Source organism: Schistocerca americana, chromosome 11, assembly GCF_021461395.2.
Source record: "Schistocerca americana isolate TAMUIC-IGC-003095 chromosome 11, iqSchAmer2.1, whole genome shotgun sequence".
Taxonomy (NCBI): Eukaryota; Metazoa; Arthropoda; class Insecta; order Orthoptera; family Acrididae; genus Schistocerca; species Schistocerca americana.
Genome location: NC_060129.1, coordinates 43,100,082 through 43,125,555, shown reverse-complemented (window position 1 = coordinate 43,125,555; position 25,474 = coordinate 43,100,082). Strand labels below are relative to the sequence as shown.

Here is a 25,474-nt window from a genome sequence, read left to right as displayed (position 1 = left end):
TAAAATTCCAGCTGCTGTCATATTTGAGCAACCAGGTTCAGCACTACATTACGCCATCTTCAGGGCCACTGAGGTGTGACAGAAGAATAACACGTCTAGGCTAGTCAAAATAGGGGGCCAGCATTCAGTGACGTATTCGTAAATTTTTGACTCGGCAAGCCCTCCATTCGTTTCGGTAGGAAAGAGTGCGGTGGTCGAGGAGGCAGGGTCGGGAAATTCAGTATGCTGTCGGGGCTGCCCTGTGCTGTGTCGTCTGAGCAAGACGAAGTCAGGAAAAAAGAAACACAGGCACAAACACGCGAGCAGGTGCCAATGTCACCAGAGACTCGCCACTTGTGCGAGCACCACCAGTGCCACAGACAGCGCCGAGGATGGAGATATCGACTTTGCCTCGGCCAATTGCCAGCCGAGTACAACCCGCCAATGACTGGACAACAACGGACAGAAGCCTACTTGGTAGATAGAAGAGCCACTCTCACCCACTCCGTTACAGATCATTGTCCAGGGCTGACATACAGGGTGTTACAAAAAGGTACGGCCAAACTTTCAGGAAACATTCCTCACACACAAATAAAGAAGAGGTTATGTGGACATGGGTCCGGAAACACTTAATTTACATATTAGAGCTCATTTTAGTTTCATCAGTACGTACTGTACTTCCTCAATTCACTGCCAGTTGGCCCAATTGAAGGAAGGTAATGCTGACTTCGGTGCTTGTGTTGACATGCGACTCATTGCTATACAGTACTAGCATCAAGCACATCAGTACGTAGCACCAACAGGTTAGTGTTCATCACGAACGTGGTTTTGCAGTCAGTGCAATGTTTACAAATGCGGAGTTGGCAGATGCCCATTTGATGTACGGATTAGCACGGGGCAATAGCCGTGGCGCGGTACGTTTGTATCGAGACAGATTTCCAGAACGAAGGTGTCCCGACAGGAAGACGTTCGAAGCAATCGATCGGCGTCTTAGGGAGCACGGAACATCCCAGCCTACGACTCGCGACTGGGGAAGACCTAGAACGAGGAGGAAACCTGCAATGGACGAGGCAATTCTTCGTGCAGTTGACGATAACCCTAATGTCAGCGTCAGAGAAGTTGCTGCTGTACAAGGTAACGTTGACCATGTCACTGTATGGAGAGTGCTACGGGAGAACCAGTTGTTTCCGTACCGTGTACAGCGTGTGCAGGCACTATTGGCAGCTGATTGGCCTCCACGGGTACACTTCTGCGAATGGTTCATCCAACAATGTGTCAATCCTCATTTCAGTGCAATTGTTCTCTTTACAGATGAGGCTTCATTCCAACGTGATCAAATTGTAAATTTTCACAATCGACATATGTGGGCTGATGAGAATCCGCACGCAATTGTGCAATCACATCATCGACACAGATTTTCTGTGAATGTTTGGGCAGGCATTGTTGGTGATGTCTCGATTGGACCCCATGTTCTTCCACCTACGCTCAATGGAGCACGTTATCACGATTTCATACGGGATACTCTACCTGTGCTGCTAGAACATGTGCCTCTACAAGTACGACACAACATGTGGTTCATGCACGATGGAGCTCCTGCACGTTTCAGTCGAAGTGTTCGAACACTTCTCAACAACAGATTCGGTGACCGACGGATTGGTAGACGTGGACCAATTCTGTGGCCTCCACGCTCTCCTGACCTCAACCCTCTCGACTTTCATTTATGGGGGCATTTGAAAGCTCTTGTCTACGCAACTCTGGTACCAAATGTAGAGACTCTTCGTGCTCGTACTGTGGGCAGCTGTGATACAATACGCCATTCTCCAGGGCTGCATCACCGCATCAGTGATTCCAAGCGACTGAGGGTGGAAGCACGTATCCTCGCTAACGGAGGACATTCTGAACATTTCCTATAACAAAGTGTTAGAAGTCACGCTGGTACGTTCTGTTGCTGTGTGTTTCCATCCCACAATTAATGTGATTTGAAGAGAAGTAATAAAATGAGCTCTAACATGGAAAGTAAGTGTTTCCGGACACATGTGCACATAACATATTTTCTTTCTTTGTGTGTGAGGAATGTTTCCTGAAAGTTTGGCCGTACCTTTTTGTAACACCCTGTATAAAGGGAATGTCATTACTGAACTCCTAGAAGTGAACAGACAGTTGTTGTAAACTGCATTTGCTATGTACTGTGATGTCTACCTACTATTATTTGCACTTAGCCATTGACGGTCTTCTTTGTGTTATATTACATGCAGTGTTGCAGGCTTCAACTAGTTACAAAGATAAGAAAATCTTTTTAACTCACTTGTGTGACTTTGTTACTAATTTGTTGGAGTGTTGTAGAATCTTAATTCTCCTATCCTGTTACCTGACCCTGGGGCATAACTGTGTAACAGTGTGAGTGCATCCGCACTGAAGGAGATCATTAGCCAGTTAGCCTTATCTACATGAAGACAGTACCTGTTCTTTTCGTATAATTTTCAGTGTTTAAGTTTGCATTTTTTGTGTCAGGCTTCTCTTTATGAAAACTTAACAGTTACTGAAGAAACAAAAAAAGCATCTAAAATACCTTGTAGTATTGACAAAGTACTAAAAAATTCCTTAGCAGCTAACACTGTAATAAAAAGGGTTTTTGAATTTTAAAAAGATGAATAAAACCATCCAACACAGATAACATCATCATAAAATTACTGAACATTTCATCAGTTTTTATTAATTTACCCCAGGCACAATTTAAAAAATTTAATGGAGGTGGCCATTATTATAATAGTGCCAGTGTGGCATGTACAGATTAATTGACGAACTGTGCATGTAGTGACATCACCTTTTTAGAAAAACCTATCTTCATGGAACAAGTGCAACAGCTTACAAATGGTTCAAATGGCTCTGAGCACTATGTGACTTAACTTCTGAGGTCATCAGTCCCCTAGCACTTAGAACTACCTAAACCTAACTAACCTAAGGACATCACACAAACCCATGCCCGAGGCAGGGTTCGAACCTGTGACCATAGCAGTCGCGCAGTTCCAGACTGTAGCACCTAGAACCGCTCAGCCACCCCGGCCGGCGACAGCTTACAAATGAATACCTTTAATCTTGTGGTGTCAGTTGGTTCAAAAGCAGTTTTATTACTCTTTTTAGCCTGACAAACACAAAACAAAACATTTTCATCATCACTCAGCATAACCTATCTCAGTAACCCACGGAAATGAAACGATTCGTAGACGGGCTTCGTAAATGAAAACATTACAATCTATACAACATTTTAATAGTGTATGATTATCAAAATGTAAATGGAACATTTTCCCATTTTTTTTTACACTTCAAATTGTAAAATGTGTATTTCCTTTTAGCAACTTCCCATAAGCCTACCTAAGGTGATAAATCTGTAACACTTATGAACAGTCCATAATAGTTGGAAGCCGTGCAACCCCAGCCTCCCCACCCCAAAGGTAGGTTAAAACATTATATCTGATAATAAAAACCACTTTCACAGACTAGTGCAACCTCCTACAAATCGTCTGCCAATATTAGAGGCAAAGAATTTGAAAGACCAAGTTCAGCACGGGGAGCCAGAAAGAGGGAGCATTCTGCCAGAATACCAGCTAATTTCTGTAAGGCTCCCCAACCACAAAATAAAACTACAGGGTACCACAGTAGGAATGCTGCAGAGGGAGCATACGGCGGTGGGCATCTTCCGAGAGGAACAGAAGGAAGAGAGCAGCACAGCAGTTTATTAGAGGGCTTAGCCCACCACACGTCATTCTATCTCCGAGTGGGCACAGGTCTTATTTACACTCACAAATCCAGAACTGGGATTATCAAAGCGAACGATGATGCGAGTAATCACTCCCCTAGACAAACAATCGACCAGTTCACTCCCTGGGACACCCGTATGACTTGGGATCCTGACAAAGACAACTGAGCAGGCAGCAGGGACAAACAGGGTGACACGAGCTACACTGATCGACGACCTGAAGACTGCTTGATGAGTCACTAAATATTAAAATGCGGTCAACGGAGGCTCGTTTAACAAAACAGAGGGCTCTGCTGAGGGCTATCAGCTCTACTGTAAAAACACTATATGTTCCCAGCAATGTACGGTGTCCCCGACTCGTGACCGACAGGAGGTGTAAAAGCACATCCCATCTTACCCGCAGTTTCACAGCTGTCTGCATAAAAGATAGTAGCAGCCTGAAACCCTGAGATACCAAAAGATCATAAGGGCAACTGATACTTTAGGACCACAAAATAGATCGATCCACGAACCGACGGGGAGAGTGCAAGAAAACTCGGGGAGCACATCCCGGAGAGGACAGTATGCCAATAAAACATACTCTTGTAAAACATAAACGCAGAAAATGAAGAAAGGAACATCCACACAATGCGATTAATTCATATTATTTTGTCACGAAAACAGAGATTCATATTTCAGATGAAACCGTTGATACACAGGGTGGCGCACGAAATGTGTTACCATTTTGTTTTTTAATATAAACTTTATTGTCAATACAATCTGAAAGGAACATATACTACACTGAAGAGCCATCCATGGAGATTTGTTCTAACTCAGCACATGCTCAATAAGTCCACCATTTCGTTTCCTAACTTCCTTCAAACGAACACTGAAGTTAGTGATTACCCTACGGCACATGTCTTCCGTAATTTCACTGCAAGCTTGAAGAATAAGTCTTCTGAGCTCCATTAAATCTTGTGGACGTTTAGGGAAAATTTTTTCATTTAGGTACCCCCAAAGAAAAAAGTCACATGGATTGAGGTCTGGACTATTGGGGGCCAGTTTTGTCCATCATTGAAGCGACCTGGAAACCTGAGGGAAATGATCCGCATGTCGAAATGCTCGTGTAAAAACTCCAACACAGTGTTTGCAGTATGTGGCCTTGCTCCATCTTGCATGAACCACTGCGTGTTGAAGGGCAAGGCAGTAGCAAGAAGCTGTGGAATGAAGCTATTGCAAAGCATGCTCAAATAACACTCGCTGTTCACAGTTTCTTCAAAGAAAAGGGTCCAATAAGTCCGTGACTGGAAATTGCTGCCCACGCTGTAATCCTCGGAGCATAATGTTGTCGTTCATGAAGCACTTGGGGGTTTTCAGTGGCCCAAAAACGTACACTTTGTTTGTTAATTACACCATACAAATGAAAATGCACCTCATCTGAAAACCAAATGTCGTTGAGAGTTTCTTCCATATCCTCCGCCCACTGAGCAAACAGTAGTCTCTGCTGCTTCTGTTCTTCAGTGAGCTTCTGTGCACAGGTCATCTTGTACGGGTACATATGGAGGTCACTTTTAAGAATGGGTTGAACGGAGCGTCTGGATATTCCAAGTTGCACTGCTGCCTTTCTACACGATTTCCCGGGACTTCTCTGTACAGCAGCTCCTACCGCTTCAATATTCTCCGGCGAACAAACAGGCTTGGGCCGAGGTCGCTTCGCTTCCAATACTGTTCCTTCCTGTACAAATTTATCGTACAACCTGTGGATGGTCTTCTTGCAAGGGACCCATCGTTTATTAAACTGTTGTCGAAAACGCCTCTGAGTCACAACGAGGCTTTTCGTTTCACGAAAAAGAAACACAATTGCCAATCATTGCTGTGTTGTCAGTCTTCCATTGTCAGCCATTGCTGCTTATTAGTCTCCTAGCAGCAGTATCGTGAATTACACGTCATTTCGTAACTCATTTGTTTTTCCAAGCTCTGCTGGCACTGCTGTAGAGATGCCAGCAGGACATCTAAGGTGTGTCGTAAATTGTGAAAGAAACAATTGGTAACACATTTCGTGCGCCACACTATATATGTTAATGATTTCATCTGAAATGATATATAAAAAGTAATGGGAAAGTCAATATGCATCAGAAACAGAAAGAAGGTAAGTGTCTAGCATAGGGCCTGTGGTGTACTTACATGTTTCGCACAGGAATATTGTCGGCACTTGCCCTGAGGGTAAGAGGGGAACAAAAGGAGGTGCATCAGCTGTTTGTTTTATGCAACCAATGAAAGAGCAGAATGTCGATGACGTGTTTCGAAGTGATGCATTCGGAAGAAAGGGTGAAACGCAGCTATAAATGAGGATTATAAATTTAATTACTCCTTGTTCGAGTCATAGCTATTTAAATTGTGCTAGTATCTTCAAACAAAGGACAGCATCGCACCCCGTGACATATTCGAAAGAGCAGTGAAATATTTTTTCTGCTCTGTGTTGCCAACCAATTGATCTGCGGGAGCACACTGAGTGAGTGGATTGATGTCTTTTAATTAAATCATGGAAGCAGGTAGGTGGACCTGTTTTTAATACACTAAATGTGCGACTCTCACAAAATATCATTGACCCACCTACATTCTCCATTTCACACCACATTTGATACATTTTCATGTACCTGTGAGACGTGCCCTAGCAGATGACATCGCCACGCAGAATGAAATCATTTAAATCAGTCCACTTTATAGCACTGGCCACCATAATCATAAAATATTTCTTTCAAACAAGACAATGGTTTCAATTTTGGTGCTAGAAATATATTGCCTGTCTTCTCATCTCTCACTGGCTACGTCAAAGAATCGTCCCATTGGCTACGCAGAACTGATACACTGTCAACCTATGAGCACTCTCACTGGTCCTGATCTAGACTTTAGGTCAGGAACAATATTTCCGCAGTAGGTGCATAAAGATATACCGTATTTACTCGAATCTAAGCTGCACCTGAAAAATGAGACTCAAAATCGAGGAAAAAAAATTTTCCCGAACCTAAGCCGCACCTGAAATTTGAGACTCGAAATTCAAGGGGAAGGAAAAGTTTTAGGCCGCACCTCCAAATCGAAACAAAGTTGGTTCATTGTAGCATGAGACACAATTGAGGTCAAATGGATGAAGATACAGCTACAGTAGTTTTGTGCGAGTCGTAACCCTAACAGTTAAGCTTTACCAAGTAGCCATTGTTATGTCAGGTGCTCCATCCGTATTTATACGGGTACCCTTCCTTTTTCACGCGCTTCGTCTGGTTTGAATTTATTGTTTATTTTCCTTTGATCTGATAAGCGCCATTTTCTTTGTTATAGGTGCTTACGTCACTCTAAGCTGAAAATACATTACTGTACTGTGTCATGCATTGTTTGTCGCATTCTGATAGGGCGCGTTTACGGCCTTTCGCCGCTCGCGGCACGGTTTGCTTTTGTGCGTGCTACCGCCGCTTACAATTAAAAAAAAAAAGAGAGAGGAATTGGCTCAGTAGTGAAACAATGGCAAGAAACGGCTATTTGTTGTTATTTACACTGCTACTTTCTTTGATAACGATCAACAAGAACCAAATAATGAACTGCGTATGATAGAAGATGTTCTGAACGAGAGTTTAGTGAAAATTTTTCTCCGTTAGAAAATCTTTGCAGGCGCCTCTTCAGTTCATTACTTTCTACATAGAAATTAGTCATCTTCGATTTAAAAATTTAGTCAATTGCTGTGCTTCAATTCTCACTAACACTATTAGGCATAAGAATAATATGAATATAAACATGACATGATATGATATGTGCATACTTCCGCATTTGCTGTTGTATCGCTCTAGCTTCGTAGTTTATTAGGCAGACAGAATTTAAATGAGACAGCAGCAAACACGAAAGAATACATGGCAAAATGTTTATATTTGTATTATTCTTATGGTGAAGAGAACACTGCATGTGATTCACAATTCATAAAGTTCCTATTAGCAACCATCTCTTCTAACAAGTAGGAAAAAATTCAGAACGTAGAATTGGCCATACTGACAAACATCGCAAACAGTCTTGCCGGTCTGATTTTCGTAGTACATTGAAAAGCTGCTACATTCGAAGATGAACAATACGGAATTTGTATTTACTTCGTTGGATAATGTATGAAAATGCAGTGGTCGAAATTCGGGGCGGAGAAAAAATGCTTGTCTTCAACCTTTTTTTTAATTTATTTACTGACGCAGAGGTTTTTGTACCAGTATTTATCTTTGTGCCTGCAAAGCATGCCTGTGTAGTGCTACATATATTCGACGGCATAAGTTAGTTGTGGCGGCACCTACCAACATATTTCAGAACTTCTGCTTACTTTGCACTTGATTCTAAGCCGCTGGCAGTTTTTTGGATTACAAAAACCGGAAAAAAGTGTGACATAGATTCGAGTAAATACGGTACCTATTCAACAGATAGTAGTTACCACATACTATTCTCCCATTCGCAGTGTCCAAACTTACACAGAGATTTGTTCCTAACATTTGCATCATACCATGAACGAGCACACTTTGGATAAAAGTACACTAATGGTGTACTCAGTTCTTCCACTGCGTATGACATTTGGTAACTGTGTGGGCAATGAATGCTGGGACGTGAACACAATAAATCATGAGTCAATTGTTGGTAGTCAGTCAGATTGGTCTTTTGCAATTTCTCATGGTGCATAAATAAAGCTAGCTGTCATTTTTTCCTAATGGATTACACTTTAAACAAACTGTAGGAGTTTTTGGTAAAACTGGAAATAAGACATATAAGTAGGTTATCACAATGACAAACATACATCTCAGGCTTACAGCAACCATATTTTCATGTTGAATACATTAGCTTTGCCAACTTGCAACCAAATTGTCACATTCCAATACCATCTTCCTCAGGTTTCACTACACATCAGCCGGTCTGCACATCCAGTTTTCTTGCTATTGTCCATCTAAAAAAAAATGTAATCAATTTGATTTTCCACTGAAAGAAATGATTAGACTCAGCCGTTCTCATTGACTACTGTATTCTACCAGCACATTGTCTACAACTGAATGAAGAAGTTACAAGCAGCACCATGCAGTGAAAGAGCTTTCTACATCTTATGTGCAATTTAGTTGGCTCTCTGTACAGTTTGGCTGCATCTTGAAGAGATTATATAACATTGTTGTTGTCATCTTCAGTGCAAACACTGCTTGGATGCAGCTCTCAGTGTTACTTTATCTTGTGCAAGCCTCTTCATCTTTGAATAACTATTGCAACCTATATCATTCTGAATCTGCTTACTGCATTCATCTCTTGGACTCCATCTACAATTTTGAACCCCCCCCCCCCCCCCCCATTAAGTTGTTGATCCCTTGATATCTCAGAGTAAATCCTAACAGCCGATCCCTTCTTTTAATCAAGTTGTGTCACAAATTTCTTTTTGCCCCAATTCTATTTAGAACCTAGTCATTAGTTACACACTTTATCGACGGAATCTCAGCTTTCCTCTGTAGCACCACATTTCAAAAGCCTCTAGTCTTCTCTTGTCTAAATTATTTATCGTCCAAGTTTCATGTCCCTTCAGAAAAGGCTTCCTAGCACTTAAATCTACATTCAATGTTGATAAATTTCTCTTCTTTTATTCCCATTGCCAGTGTAAATTTTATACCCTCTCTACTTTGGCCATCATTAGTTATTTTGCTGCACAAATAGCAAACCTCAGCAACTACTTTTAGTTTCTTGTTTCCTAATCTAATTCTCTCAGTACCACCTGATTTAATTTAACTACATTCCATTATCCTTGTTTTGCTTTTATGTTCATCTTCTATCCTTCTTTCAAGACACTGTCCACTCCATTTGACTGCTCTTCCAATTCCTTTGCGGTGACAGGATTATGGTGTCATCAGCAAAACTCAAAGTTCTTATTTCTTCTCCCTGAACTTTAATTCATACTTCTTTTTTGTGATTTCTCAAATACATCAACAAATGTAATAGTGTGTCACTGAATTGAAACAGGTGACACAGAGGGTATCAGAGTAGGTAATTAGATACTGAAAGTAGCATATAAGTTTTGTTATTTGAGCAGGAAAATAACTGACAATGACAAACAAAGTGAAGAGTCTATAAAATGCAGATTGGCAACAGCATTTTAAACTTCATATATAAGTTTAAGTGCAGGAAAATCTTTTTCTGGAAGTAATTGTCTGGAGTGCAGGCTTATATGATAATGAAATGCGGACAATCTACATCTACATACATACTCCGCAATCCACCATATGGTGCGTGGCGGAGGGTACCTTGTACCACAACTAGTATCTTCTCTCCCTGTTCCACACCAAACGGAACGAGGGAAAAATGACTGCCTATATGCCTCTGTACGAGCCCTAATCTCTCTTATCTTATCTTTGTGGTTTTTCCATGAAATGTAAGTTGGCGGCAGTAAAATTGTACTGTAGTCAGCCTCAAATGCTGGTTCTCTAAATTTCCTCAGTAGCGATTCACGAAAAGAATGCCTCCTTTCCTCTAGAGACTCCCACCTGAGTTCCTGAAGCATTTCCGTAACACTTGCGTGATGACCAAACCTACCAGTAACAAATCTAGCAGCCCGCCTCTGAAATGCTTCTATGCCCTCCCCCAATCCGACCAGATAGGGATCCCAAATGCTCAAGCAGTACTCGAGAATAGGTCATATTAATGTTTTATAAGCGGTCTCCTTTACAGATGAACCACATCTTCCCAAAATTCTACCAATGAACCAAAGACTATCTGCCTCCCCCACAACTGCCATTACATGCTTGTCCCACTTCATATCGCTCTGCAATGATACGCCCAAATATTTAATTGACATGACTGTGTCAAGCGCTACTCTACTACTGGAGTATTCAAACATTAATATTTAGAGTTGGCTGCCATTCTTTACACCAATCACAAATCTTGCCCAAGTCATCTTGTATCCTCCTACAGTCACTCAACGACGACACCTTCCTGTACACCACAGCACCATCAGCAAACAGCTGCACATTGCTATCCACCCTATGCAAAAGATCATTTACATAGATAGAAAACAACAGCGGACCTACCACACTTCCCTGGGGCACTCCAGAAGACTTCTTCGAACCACTCACATACTTGGGAATTAATCCCACATGCTCGTACCTTAGTTAGGAGTCTGCAGTGAGGCAATGAGTCAAATGCTTTCCGGAAGTCAAGGAATATGGCATCCATCTGATACCCTTCATCCATGGTTTGCAAGATATCGTGTGAAAAAAGGGTGAGTTGCGTTTCGCAGGAGCGATGCTTTCTAAAGCCGCGCTGATGCATGGACAGCAACTTCTCTATCTTAAGGAAATTCATTGTATTCGAACTGAGAATATGTTCAAGAATCCTGCAACAAACTGATGTTAAGGATATTGGTCTGTAATTTTGAGGATCTGTCCTACTACCCTTCTTATATACAGGTGTCACCCGCGCTTTTTTCCAGTTGCTCGGGACTTTACGTTGGGCAAGAGATTAGCGATAAATGCAAGCTAAGTAAGGAGCCAATGCAGTAGAGTCCTCTCTGTAAAACCGAATTGGAACCCCATCAGGACCTGGCGATTTATTTATTTTGAACCCATATGAGCAGTTCAGACAAGAAGAGAATAAAAGCTTTTGAAATGTGACAAAACAGAAGGATGCTTAGGTCAGCTGAGTTGATTGGATAACCAATGAGGCGGCAACTGTTTTCTGAATAATAGATCTACAGCTAGACTACTACTCCTTTTTCAGTGTTTTCATTTTATGCGACTAGTTTTCCTAACCATGACCAGTGACAAGACCTCTTCCAGTTCAGTATCATCACAAATTACAAGAATGTGCAATTCAGAATACGAATGTCAAAGCCAGTCACAAAGAATGAAATATCAATAACCAAGATAAAAACAAAGTACAGCAGTGAGATCTCTATTCTAAAAAACTACCAGCTATAGACCTGGAAATACAATTCTCCTATGACAACAATGGTGAAGATCATGAACAATAAAGAGGCAACAAATCAAATTTGAGATGAGTGAACTTTTTTGCACAACTTGTCTTAAAGATTGTGTCATTTAATAGACTACATGCTGCGGGATCAGTGAACAGTTACGACAGTAGTGGAAGGAAGTTTGGAGGAAAGGGGGGGGGGGGGGGGATTTTTAGAGAAAGAAGGAAAAAACTGCAGTAACTCAGTAAGCAGGTTCAAATGGGTGTAGGTTGCAGTAGCTAAACAGATAAAGTGACTTGCACATATACACCAGTGTGGAGAGCTGCAGAAATCAAGTTATTGGACTGAGATAAACATACAAGCCAAACAACAGTAAAGCAGGCATGAGAAGCCATTAGATTGGCCATAGGCAACAACCACCTCCCCACTGACTTACCTTCTTGGAATTCCCACCAAGTGTTTGTTCTTCTCCTGGGTCTCTCTTATTTTCCTTTTCTCCTCATCAGTCAAAAGTCCAACTGTGGCCTTTGGGTCCACAAATTTTATATTCAACTTTTCTGCCTGCAAATTTCAACAACTATATTGCATCCCTTAAAAAAAATACAGAAGTCACCAAAAAAACAGATAAAAACATGGAGAGATTCCCAAAGAACTACAAATTTGTTTAACTTAATCAGCCATATCATCAGTCTCAAGATGAAAACAGAGCAAAAAAAGACAATTACAAAAATCCATCAAAGTTCAGAACACGACATTTAAAATCCCAAGTCAGGTTAGGCAAAAGAAGTTGGCAAGAACACACATTGTACCAATTGTCACCTTTTCTCTTGCATACCAACACACCACAGATTCTTCAAAGAATGAAATTCCTAGGCATGAAACAGCTTCAAACATCTGATTACTTTACAGAGGACTTAATGTTTTAAATATCTGATGTGAGAAAAAGTTTTTGAAAGGTTTAAAATTATGTTTAGAGGTTTGTTGGAAGTTGTTAAGCGCGCAAAACACACACACACACACACACACACACACACACACACACACACACACACACACACTTCCTAACTGTAATACTTGGGTTATTGTGTTAAACTTTTAACATAACAATACACCTCTTATTGAGAAGATTATGAGAGCTTTTTGAATGCTTAAATTCAGTCAATTACTATGCAAAATACTGAAAATCAAAATTTTGTTGCCCCTGTAAGCCATTAGATAAGCAATCTTCAACTAGTACTGAGTTCCAGGATAGTCACTTAGTAATAGATATGAGTATGACCCCTGCTAACACTGCAAAATGCTAAGATTCTGACAAGTGAAGATGCCGGATCAAGAGGAGCGTTCAGTATGAGTCGTCGGCTTTGGCCGGTGATGTTATGTTAATTACAGCTGTCAAGTCTCCTTTGGGTGCATTTATTCACAGCTCTACTCTTAGTTGCCAAAGCAATCGAATTTGTAAAAAAAAAACTAGATTGTGACAGCTCAGTTGACAGGTCATGAAGCCAACTAATGTGATACTAAAAAAAGATTGGTTATGTAGACAGATTGACCTGTACCTTACCTTGGAAAAAAAGAAAGATTACCAATAATGTAAAGTTATAGTCATCGTCTCATTTACGGCGTTTGTTGTATGTTCCCATGACAGTGGTCAAAGCCTATGACTCATATTGAGTATTCCTCTATATCCGAAGATGTCTCCTGAGACACCAATAGTGACACCCCTCATTTTGTTGTGAGGAGCAGCAAACTGGCAAAATGGTAGCCATTATTGCATGTCTTGTCAAGTTAATATCGTGAAAAGCTACTAAACACAAACACACACAATTTATTATTCCATCTATGCAGCTAACCATGACAGTGTCAGTACAAACCAAAGAAAACATGTTTGCACCCACTGAACAGCACTAGATTTCCTTTGTTACAAGTTCTGTTTTGTTGAAGTTTGGTTTTATGTGTCAGGACACTGTTTCAAAATGTGAAATACAAATTCACGGCTCAGTAACTGACTTTCCCAAAAAGGTGGAGGGGGCAATTCCAGTACAAGTATATCTTCAGTTAACTGTCATTGCCAAACTATTAGCAATAGAGCAAAACTGCCACTGGCTGTGATCCAGAGTTTAGCTCAGAGTTTCTCTCATAATAAAATTTCTTTTTGGTTACAGACTGCATCGTACTATAACCAAAGCAATGTTATGGCCACTACTGCCAATGGCATTCATTAGGGCACTGAATGTCACAGACACAGTGTCACTGGAAATGTGCTTGCAACTGATTTTCTTGTAAGATCCTGGCCACATTGCCAGTAACCATTTCTCATTCTGTATTTGCATTTTCCTCTAGACTATACTGCATAGTGAGGGTGATATATGTAGTACTCTGCAATTACTGCTTAAGTTTTTTAGCAAACAAGAGGGAAAATATAACCATTGGTGAACTGAAACAAATAGAAATGACAGGAATAATTTGCTATGGAAGATGAACATTATAGACTGCACCAATTTCTCAAACTCTATTTGCATTTCATCCTATGATTTTGAAATTCCAGCAATTGCATGCCATTTGCTTTTAACTTTTTTCCAGTTATCTAAGAACACAAATTTACTCATGAAACCCCTCTATCACAAGCACTTCCTGTCAATAAAACCATACCACTGTCTCCCACTCTTAAACAACTGGCACTGGAATATTTATCGTGAATTGAAGTAGCAATATATTTGTTCCACAAACTTAGCACTTAAAATTTTTGATTAGAAAATTACACTGTACCTTACCCTTAATTTGAAAAACTGCATGTTTTAATTGCTGTGACATTCACTGATTATGTTTAGGGCACACCTGCCATCAATTCTCTTAAGTGTGTGTCTTTACAGAAAAGCTGTAGTAATAGAAATCCTGCCTTGTTCATGTGCCACTATTGTTGCAATGAAGTCACGTCTGAACAGTACAACCTAATCTCTAGAAATGTATTTTCATAACTGTCACCTAAAGTCTACACAATGAGCAGGGGGTCTGTATATGAATGTAATATCCTGTATATTCAACCACGTGCCTGGGGTTCTAAGCAAACTGACAGAGTGCATTAAAAGAAGAATCGTTTATTGTGTGAAATGTACCTGAAATTCAGTTCCAGCAAGTTCCGCAGTCGACAAGAATTCTTGAAACGAACTCTCTTCTGTGACAGACTGAAGATTAAGCCTTCCCCAGTCATAACCATCATTGATCTCGGCAGTATGCAACTACGAAAGAAAATCATTCACTTTCTAATCGTTAAAAATGAACGGAGGGCATGTATAGTGCTCAATGACTTACCAACGAGTCCGCACCTTTCCTGTTCCTGTGGGAAGAGCCAAATCTATCCCTGATTAAAGCCCTCCCTAGGCTGCTACTATTTCTATTCTTTTTTCCCATGTTTCCTTCTACTGTTTACTATCACATACCCATAGCTTCGTTGCACAACACACGCTGTCTGCTGGCATGGGTTTTGAAGTTCATTTGTCAGAAAGAGAAGCTACACGACGTCACGCATACATCGATTGTGGCAGCGGTTTTATCTTGCAATAAAACCTATGGTACAGTGCAACTAATTCGGGATTTATTATCGTTCCCAATTTAATTTAGGTAAAATTCAGCGCTTTTTACGTTTAATTTCTTTCATTTCAAAGCAACGACATGGAAACGCAAGAGATTGGAGACCTTACCACCTCGATCACAAATAGGGGAGCTTCAGGCAGTGAAAAATATTTCATGCTTTAATTATGGAAAGTAAAATGAATATAGAAGTCGCAGTGACCAATTTAGGTGTGGTAACGCTCTATCGACTCTACAGCTGATGCATATCCAAATCCGCCAAAGACTAATTTAAGCAGCTGTCGGAAGGCAACTCGCCAAAATGGCAATGGTAGTGCAGTTATTGAGGAGCGGAGCGCTAAACAAATGTAATATAGTACCTACTTATCAGGTTGTCAGAAAATGTGAGTACGAAAGAACTAGATAAGTTTCTCTTGTGGTTTATTGTTTTGTATACGCATTGCAAGAACTTCACAGTCAAGTAAATGTAGAAGTTAGGTTATAATACAGGCAACACCGTAGCTCTGTAATTTCTAGATCCATAACTTATGTACAAAAATAAATGAGTTCACTTGTTACCTGACAAAAGTATGAATTTTTGTCGAATGATTATGTGTGTCACCTCGTATAATTTTTGTATGATTTGCAGGAAGTTATAAATGACCTAAGATGATACAGTTTGCATACTGCAAATCATAAACTTTGATTAAAATTCTTCACACCTATTGATATATTAGTCACTTAATTATTCTCATGTTCAGTGGTTATTGGTATGATGTTTAAAACTGTAATGTGCATTCTTGGTAGAAAACATGGCAATTTGCTGATCATGTACTACATTTTTTACATAAATTTTAGGCTACCATTATTTTGTGAGATTTACACTGTTTTCTATATGAAATATCTAAAACACTTGAATGTGATACAATTACAAATTGTCAAAGATAAGTGATGGATAATAATTATAATTCATTTCCCCTTCTTATATTTATGGATGTTACTGTTTTCAGATTAAAGTTAATCAGTGATCAAAATCTTAGTTAGGGAGTACATGTACTGATGTCAGTGTGCCCAATATTTCAGAGAGGTTCTGTAGGGGACAACACATAGGGCCTATCCTAAATATTACACATTTCTGTGCACCAAACACTTCGTCCCTCAGTGAAAGTGAGCTTCAGTTTGCTGACATTCAGGCACCTGATGTGAGGGGTGCACGTGCAGAAGCAAAATAGATGACTACAACATTTGTTTCGAATCTGTTATTTGATCTGAACCCAGTTTGCAGTGAGTGAGTGATCCTGATCATAGCTCAAGTTCTGCACCAGGCTGAAATGTGACTGTTTTGTTGAGTTCACAAAGTCAGTGAATGTGAACACACAAGCTTAATTCTGGTGACCTACTGCTTTGTAGCATAGCCTGAGATCTAGGCAAAGTTTAAAGATGACAATGTGAGCATGAGTCAACAAAATATTGTTGAAGACTACAATTAACCCAAAAGTTAACCCCAGAGAATGATGCTCTAAGGCATTAACCAGTGAAACCAAGAAAAATAAATCATCTTTTTGACAGTCAATCAAACAGACAACTAGGTTTTTGGAATGTCCTGTTTCACTTTCTTTCCTTCCTTCTTATTTCTCAATGTGGTCTGGAGCTCAGAACTGTGCCTACTATGTTTTATTCGATATTAGTAATAGTCTGCTTGCGAAGAAACGGAATATTTCCAAATTGTTTGTGACCTTTCATAAAAATAATATTAAAATCTACAAATTACTTTTTGCTTTAATGTATCTGCCATGTTATGTAATAGTGACAGAATTTTTTTCTGTAAATATACGTAAATTTCCCCATTGAAGGTCTATTTACTGCAGTAATTACAACATATTGTGTAGAAGGAATTAGGTTAGTTATTGATCTGTACAGAAACTACAGCTTTAAATAGAATAAATTGGTTGCTAGTTTGAAGATATGCAATAACTCTTCCTTTCTCTACATTTTCCTGTGACAAATGGGTTGCTAACTTATTCTTGTTTAGCATATAGATTCCTGTACACTCAGGTGCAATAGATAAATTTTCTGTTTGACTTCCTACATCATGTAAACAGACTAGAAGTCCATTCACTTTTTAAAACTTTAAACATTATAGGCTATGTTACAATAGCCTTATTCAGACAAGTTGATTTTGTGAGACCTTTTATCTTGACCACACTTAAAACAATATATCTAAATGAAGTATAGTGTAAGCCAAGATTCATCTTATACATGTGTAATCACTGGGGCAAGTCAGGATGTTTAATTTTGGTGTAATTTAAGTTTCTAAAGATATTGCATACCTTCTAAGCTTAACCAGACAACCCTTTTCAAGAGTTTTATGCTTTCTGATATGTAACATGAATAAGATGATGCTATGCGGGACAACTGACAGTTATGCTACCCTCCATTGTCTTTGATCCGTGTTGTAACTATGTTGTGTTGTGTGAAACCATTGAGGTGCCACATCTTTGAAATGAATCGTGTTTGTAGAGGATGTGGTAGAGAAAGAGGTGGCACATTCTAGTGTTAGCTTTTTTTGTTTCTGATTTGTTTGCAGATGGTCATAATGTGTCTTTTCGCTGTGTCGTACTTGGTTTCAGAGGTTTTAGTTGGTTTGTCCGAGTTATTTTTAATCTCAGTACAGTAATTATCGGTTACTGATTTGTTTTTGGTTTTCGAGCCATTAGTGCAGTTATTGAAAATTTTTTGTGGAATTCAGTTTTGTATTTGTATTTCTTCATTCATCTTTTAAATTGGAATATAGTACACACAGGCTTATACATACTGTAATTTAAAAAACATTCAGTACATGTTGAATATTAGTAAAGTAATTATAAAAACACTAAGATGATTGAAAAATAACATGGTTAAAAATGTGATCAGTTACAGAATAGAAGCAGTGGTCAAGTAAGTACTCTTTTAGTTTCACCTTAAACTTGGGTAAATTTTTGTATCTGCTTCAGGAGGGATGGCATGTGGTTATACAACATAATGTCAGTATGATAGACTCCTTCCCGACTAATGTCCGTACTTACTGTATTGACATGCAGATAATGCTTCTGCCAAGTATCGTGAGAATGGAAATCACATTTATGCTTGACGAGATTGTCTTCTTTTAATATGCTTGCTTTTTATGAAGATTAGTACTTCGGTGATACATAATCAAGGAAGGGACAGTATACTGAGACTTTTAAATATTGGTTTACAAAAGTCTCTGTATTTAGCATGTGTTATTCTGAAACCATTTTTTGTAGCTTAAATGTTTTTCTGCTACATATGGAGTTATCCCAAAAAGATAATTCCATGTTAGTGAATGTATACTGCGCAGGTATATTGTGACTGCTGATGCACGTATTGTATTTTGTGAGAGGGTTCATACAGCATATGTAAGTGTATTTAACTTTTTATTTACATTAATCAGGTGTGTGTCCCATTTCAGGTTATCCTGCATATGTATGCCAAAAAAGGTGTTTCTTTTTTCCACATGTTGTTTGAGAGTGGAATAATAGAGGATTAGTGTGAAGGTGGTTCGATGAACCCTCTACCAACTGTGATTTGTAGAGTAGCAATGTAGATGCAGAAATGTCTTCTCCAAATTAGGGCCCATGTTTGACACTAGTAGACTTGTTTTGGCAAGGAATCCCCTCTTTACCTGTGCTAATCTGCTGTTTATGACCACCATGCTTCCCCCTCTGTGTTTGTTGCACCCAGCTTTGATGTTCACTCTTTAACTAATTTCATTTTTGCTACTCCTCATTACATTTGTCTTAGTAGATAGCAAGTAATAAATAAGTAAAAATAAATGTTTAATGTATGAGGGGAGATTGGAAAGTACCTCTCAATGATTTTATTGCCAAAAAGTTTAATAGGAGCGAAACAAAAAAAGTCGCTAATGAACATGCACCTTTGTACCTACTTTTCCACGTGGTCACCAACACACTAGACACATTTTGTGGTACCAGTTTCATTATGCCTTGTTCGTAGAAGTCTGTATGGTTGGAGTATAGCCATCTGCAAACAGCTCATTTCACTTCCACATCTGTCGCATAGTGCTGGCCGGCCAGGAATTTCTTCACGGGACCAAACAGATGAAAATCAAACGGTGCAAGGTCCAGTGTGTACGCTGGATGCTGGAGCACCTCCCACCCAGATTTGGCAATTATCTCGCAAACAGGAGCAGCAACATGGAGCGAGCATTGTCACGAAGATGTTCGACACCAACAGCATTAATGTTGTGAACAATATTGCACACAGCACCATGGGAAATGTGGAACTACTGTGATAAGCTCGCAGTTGCACGTGCTGGTCATTCAAAATTGCTGCCTCGATGGCTCCGACGTTCTGTGGGATTGCAGCTTTTACTAGCTGCCTGGAGTGTGGTGACTCACTAACTTTCATATGGCCCTTTCGGAAGAACGCGCGCCATCCAGACACACAGCTACAGCCCGTACTATCGTCTGCATACACACCGTACATATCCCTGTAAATTTCACTTGGTTTATGCCCTTTGGTCCACAAATATCAAACAAGTCGGTGCTCTTCACAAGTCGGTGATTGAAACACGCACACCACATTTTTTTTCCTAGTTCAGGCTTCTCTCGTTAGGGCTACAAGTGAGAACAAAATACCCTCTGCAGCACAAACTTCAAACTATATTGCCATGAAATTTCAACATTCCAGCTGCAACACTAGGAAAGAAGAAAATTGTGCATTACTTTTCGATCCTCCCTCATTCACTTGTACTTTGGTGGGGATTTTCCCTCCTCTGTCACCATGGATTAGCAAACCGTTTATAGTGTCTCTCTCTCTCTCTCTCTCTCTCTCTCTCTCTCTCTCTCTCTCTCTCTCTCTCTCTCTCTCTCTCTCTCTCTCTCTCTCTACGACGTTTACTGTATATTCCCTCAAACTCTTCCATTTTCCTGCATTTATTTGTTTCTGTTTATCTTATTGATATTGCTTAAGTTCCTTATGTATTCTGTAGTTACATCGATAATTTTTCTTCTTTTAATTGGTTTGTGTATCACTCTCCATGTTTTATACCTCCTGATGTAGCCTTGTCAAGTGCTGATTTTATTAACAGTTTTGTTTATTAATAGAAACTTATATAGGTGTGCTGTTCCTATTTTGTGTTAAAAATTCTTCCTGTCTACTCCATTTTTATTTATTTACTGTTCAATATTTTACTTATTCAGTGCATTACCACCACACTGTTAAGGATGTTACTTACTGTATGTTTCTGCTTCCATCTATATGTGTTACTTCTCTTCCAATGTTGTTTGCAAACATTGTAATTTCTTTGGTGACAATACTCAGAAAATGTCTGAAGATGGCCTTGTAAGCCAAAAACCAGTTAACACAATAAAAATTAATACTGTAGAACAAAAGCAAACTGGTGTTTCTCATTTATTATAATGTTGTTCTACCAATAACCGACGGAATATTCTGTTAGCATAAATCTCTTCAGTATAGACAATGCTACATAGTAGAAGCAAGAATGACTAGTCCGCGTGCCGTTCTGGAACTTGTAGAACTCCTGTGGCCACTCGGGTGCAGCGCTCGTGTTCTCTTAGCACAGATGATGCTGCCATCGCGGTGTCGTCCAGAGGTGGGTCGGTCCGTGTGCAATTGGCTAACGTCTTCTTCACAACCCTCTCTGCTCTAATGTTCCTACTGGCATGCCAGCGCTTCACTTTACGCCAGAACAGTGACAGCTTTAAGAGAGAGTCCTGAAATCGTATAATTGTACAATAATGGGTCTTTCTCCCCATTTATGTGGAATGTGTTACTTTTATTTATGTCTAGGTTCATCTGCCAATACCTGTGCCAAGTGTCAATCCACTGCAAATTTTTCTAGCGTTAAGACTTCTCTGTGGACAGCAGCATCATATGCTACAAGCCTCGTGGAACTAGTTACTTTGCACAATAGTATTATGAAAAGGATAGTTGCTGCTAACTATATGGCGGAGATGCTGGGTCGCAGATAGGCACAACGAAAAGACTGTCAGAAAGTGAGCTTTTGGCCAACGAGGCCATCGTCAGAAATAGACAACGTACACACACTCGTATAAATGCAACTCTCACACACACATTACCACAGTCTCCGGCTGCTGAGACCTCGGCCTCATTGGCCGAAAGCACGCTTTCTGGCAGTCTTTTTGTTGTGCCTACATGCGACCCATCATCTCCGCTATATGGTACTGACTAACCTTTTCATAATATTGTTACATTCCATCCTAGATCTTCCTTAGTTATTTTACACAGGTTGTTGAAAAAAAGTATTCCATATTTTGAACTGTGGTAGTATAGACGAAAACAGAATAAAAATGTCCATCGAACCAGAGCTGTAAAATGCATAACTTCAGAGGTACGGGCACTAATCCACCTTCACTGCTGCGAAACACATTTTCATTTCTGTAAGTTGTTTGCTGTTATGAATGACCTACAAAGTGCAGTAAACCCGTGAGGCACATTTCTCTTCATGTTTACTGCTTGTTCTATCCATAGACAATAATACAGCGGTGTGTTTTCAATTGCTGACTGCATTCTGTAAACTGTTGGTAATAGCAAAGAGCTCACAGCAGAAAAGATGTAAGAAAAGTAATGGTCCTATAACTCTTTGGTGTACACCCAAAGTTCTCTCTCTCTCTCTCTCTCTCTCTCTCTCTCTCTCTGTGTGTGTGTGTGTGTGTGTGTGTGTGTGTGTGTGTGTGTGTGTGTGTGTGTGTGTGTGTGTGTGTCCTTCTGATACACATGCTGTAGTCACCCTGTGTGAAGATGAGAATGAGTTTCTGAGGTTTATCTTCACAGATTGGAACAAGGACTGGAAGCCTGGGCCGTACCCTCAGACACAGAAGGAGCGTGAAGAGGCAGCCAAGAAGTATGGGCTGAGACCGGACCAGTACGAGCCCTACCCAGATGACGGCATGGGCTACGGGGACTACCCTAAGCTGCCGGAGGTCTCGGGCGAGAGCCGCGACCCGTACTACCCCTGGGATTTCCCGGAGCACAAGAGGAACTACAATGAGCCTGTGAGTATACGGGGTAAAGAATGTGAGGATATATTGCAGGAGCTTTCTGCATGGGATGTGCAGTCAGTTTAGAGCACAGAATATGGAGCAAAGCATTGAGAAGAAGCAGAAACGGAACTAGTGACAAACTTGGCATAAAAATTGGGGCTCGTGTAGTAAAGAAGCATGTTAAAAAAAAAGAGTAACACTTGGTGCACAAACATGTTTTTTTTAAATGAACGGTACCTGTGTAGTAATAAGTGAAAAAGCAATTTTACTATGTGAAATCTTTCAGCTAAAGTCTGGACCAGGGTCAGCAGCAGTCGCAGCACTGTTCATCTACTGTCACAAGTTGACAATATTGTCGGTATCACGTAGCCAGTGAAATGATAGTTTCACATAGCCGATGAGAGGTGAGAAAAAACGCAATGAATTCCTAGAGGTCATACTGAAGCTGTTGTCGTCTTTGCTGTTGTCACATACATTTTACTGTTTCATCCAAATATGTCGTGAATTAGCACAGCTTGAATTACAATGAATGGGACAAGCAGCAGTTTAATTTGTAAACCGGATATTCACAAATATTTGACTGTTTTTACAAGTTTGTCCCAAATTTGGAGGTTGCAGTTAGGTGAGAATGTGACAGTTTGGTTTGAGTTGGTGAAACCGACAAATGTGAAAACTAAAAAAAGCTGGTCATGGTGACAGACTGAACTGTAGCTCAGCCCGGTGTCTAGGTTAGGCCGGAATATTGCAGTGGTGTTGTGGGTTGGCATAGCATAAAATATATGTTTGTGATGATGGACTGGTCTGCAGCACAGGTTAAGGTTGAAATGCAACGGTTTCACTTGCGAAAATTAAATTAATAACCTTTGCGTCACGTATGTTGCATTTCTTTTTCTGATTATGTCAAATTACATTGTTCTGACCGAGCGAGGTGGCACAGTGGTTAACACACTGGACTCGCATTCTGGAGGACTGCTGTTCAAACTCACATCCGACTGTCCTGACTTGGGTTTTCTATGAATTCCCTAAATCACTTCAGGAACTGTAGTTCACTAAGCTTTAGAAGATGGGTCTGCCAGCTCTGGCTGTGAGAGAATGTAAATTAGGAGAATGGTGTAGCCAACTTGATGGGAAAGTTCAATGATTCAGGCTGTTTCAGTCCAGAGATTCACTCTCTGAACAGTCATCTCAATTCTTTCACTGATAGTTTGAGTAATGTCTCCCAGATATGAGAGTGGCTCAAAGGCTTCTGAAATAATGGAACCCATTGTGTTTTCCTTGATGGTGAGTGTTTCAGATGAGGTTATCATCAGCAGTGCCCCGAGGAAAGTGTCATAGGACCACTATTATATGCTATCTATATACGTGAGTGATCTGGCAGATATCTGTGGTTGTTTCCTGATGATGCTATGGTGTATGGGAAATTGTTGTCGTTTAGTGACTGTAGGCTGATGCAAGATGACTTAGACAAAATTTCCGGTTGGTGTGATGAATGACAGGTGGCTCTAAATGTAGAAAAATGTAAGTTAATCCAGATGAGTAGAAAAAACAAACCTCTAATGTTCAGATACAGCATTGGTAGCACCTGCTTGTCAGTCACGTTATTTAAATATCTGAGTGTAACGCTGCAAAGTGATACGAAGTGTAATGAGCATGTGAGGATTGTGCTAGGGAAAACGAATGGTCGACTTTGGTTTGTTTGGAGAATTTTTGGAAAGTTTGGTTCATCTGTAAAGGAGATATAGGACCATAGTGCGACCTATTCTTGAGTACTGCTTCTACATCTACATCCATACTCCGCAAGCCACCTAACGGTGTGTAGTGGAGGGTACCTTGAGTACCTCTATCGGTTCTCCCTTCTATTCCAGTCTCATATTGTTCATGGAAAGAAGGATTGTCGATATGCTTCTGTGTGGGCTCTAATCTCTCTGATTTTATCCTCACGGTCTCTCCGCAAGATATACGTAGGAGGGAGCAATATACTGCTCGACTCCTCGGTGAAGGTATGTTCTCGAAACTTCAACAAAAGCCCGTACCGAGCTACTGAGCGTCTCTCCTTAAGAGTCTTCCACTGGAGTTTATCTATCATCTCCATAACACTTTCGCAATTACTAAATGATCCTGTAACGAAGCGCGCTGCTCTCCGTTGCATCTTCTCTATCTCTTCCTTCAACCCTATCTGGTACAGATCCCACACTGCTGAGCAGTATTCGAGCAGTGGGCGAACAAGCATACTGTAACCTACTTCCTTTGTTTTCAGATTGCATTTCCTTAGGATTCTTCCAATGAATCTGTCTGGCATCTGCTTTACCGACGATCAACTTTGTATGATCATTCCATTTTAAATCACTCCTAATGCGTGCTTCCAGGTAATTTATGGAATTAACTGTTTCCAGTTGCTGACCTGCTATTTTGTAGCTAAACGATAAAGGATCTATCTTTCTGTGTATTCGCAGCACATTACACTTGTCTACATGGAGATTCAATTGCCATTCCCTGCACCGCACGTCAATTCGCTGCAGATCCTCCTGCATTTCAGTACAATTTTCCATTGTTACAACCTCTCGATATACCACAGCATCATCTGCAAAAAGCCTCAGTGAACTTCCGATGTCATCCACAAGGTCATTTATGTATACTGTGAAAAGCAACGGTCCTACGACACTCCCCTGCGGCACACCTGAAATCACTCTTACTTAGGAAGACTTCTCTCCATTGAGAATGACATGCTGTGTTCTGTTATCTAGGAACTCTTCAATCCAATCACACAATTGGTCTGATAGTCCATATGCTCTTACTTCGTTCATTAAACGACGGTGGGGAACTGTTTCAAACGCCTTGCGGAAGTCAAACACGGCATCTACCTGGAAACCCGTGTCTATGGCCCTCTGAGTCTCATGGGCGAATAGCGCGAGCTGGGTTTCACACAATCGTCTTTTTCGAAACCCATACTGATTCCTACAGAGTAGATTTCTAGTCTCCAGAAAAGTCATTATACTCGAACATAATACATGTTCCAAAACATTATGTGTGTTCCAAAATTCTACAACTGATAGATGTTAGAGATATAGGTCTATTGTTCTGCACATCTGTTCTACGTCCCTTCTGGAAAACGGGGATGACCTGTGCCCTTTTCCAATCCTTTGGAATGCTACGCTCTTCTAGAGACCTACGGTACACCGCTGCAAGAAG

At 40.3% G+C, this 25,474-nt stretch overlaps 2 protein-coding genes across 3 annotated transcripts in view; one reads left to right on the top strand and one right to left on the bottom strand.

Moving 5' to 3' along the window:
- The window catches only part of LOC124553692 (large subunit GTPase 1 homolog), a 169,018-nt gene extending 153,838 nt beyond the window's left edge, over window positions 1-15,180 (bottom strand). For both annotated transcript variants that reach the window (XM_047127595.1, XM_047127596.1), the window contains exons 1-3: window positions 14,982-15,180; window positions 14,786-14,908; window positions 12,109-12,233 (exon numbers count right to left, since the gene is read on the bottom strand). In XM_047127595.1, the coding sequence (XP_046983551.1) occupies window positions 12,109-12,233; window positions 14,786-14,908; window positions 14,982-15,080 (347 nt within the window). In that variant the 5' untranslated portion in view covers window positions 15,081-15,180. The remainder of the gene's footprint in view (window positions 1-12,108; window positions 12,234-14,785; window positions 14,909-14,981) is intronic.
- A 306-nt stretch (window positions 15,181-15,486) lies between these two features.
- The window catches only part of LOC124553694 (NADH dehydrogenase [ubiquinone] 1 beta subcomplex subunit 8, mitochondrial), a 31,327-nt gene continuing 21,339 nt past the window's right edge, over window positions 15,487-25,474 (top strand). Inside the window, exons 1-2 of the mRNA XM_047127597.1 lie at window positions 15,487-15,643; window positions 22,077-22,297. Of these exons, the coding sequence (XP_046983553.1) occupies window positions 15,562-15,643; window positions 22,077-22,297 (303 nt within the window). The 5' untranslated portion in view covers window positions 15,487-15,561. The remainder of the gene's footprint in view (window positions 15,644-22,076; window positions 22,298-25,474) is intronic.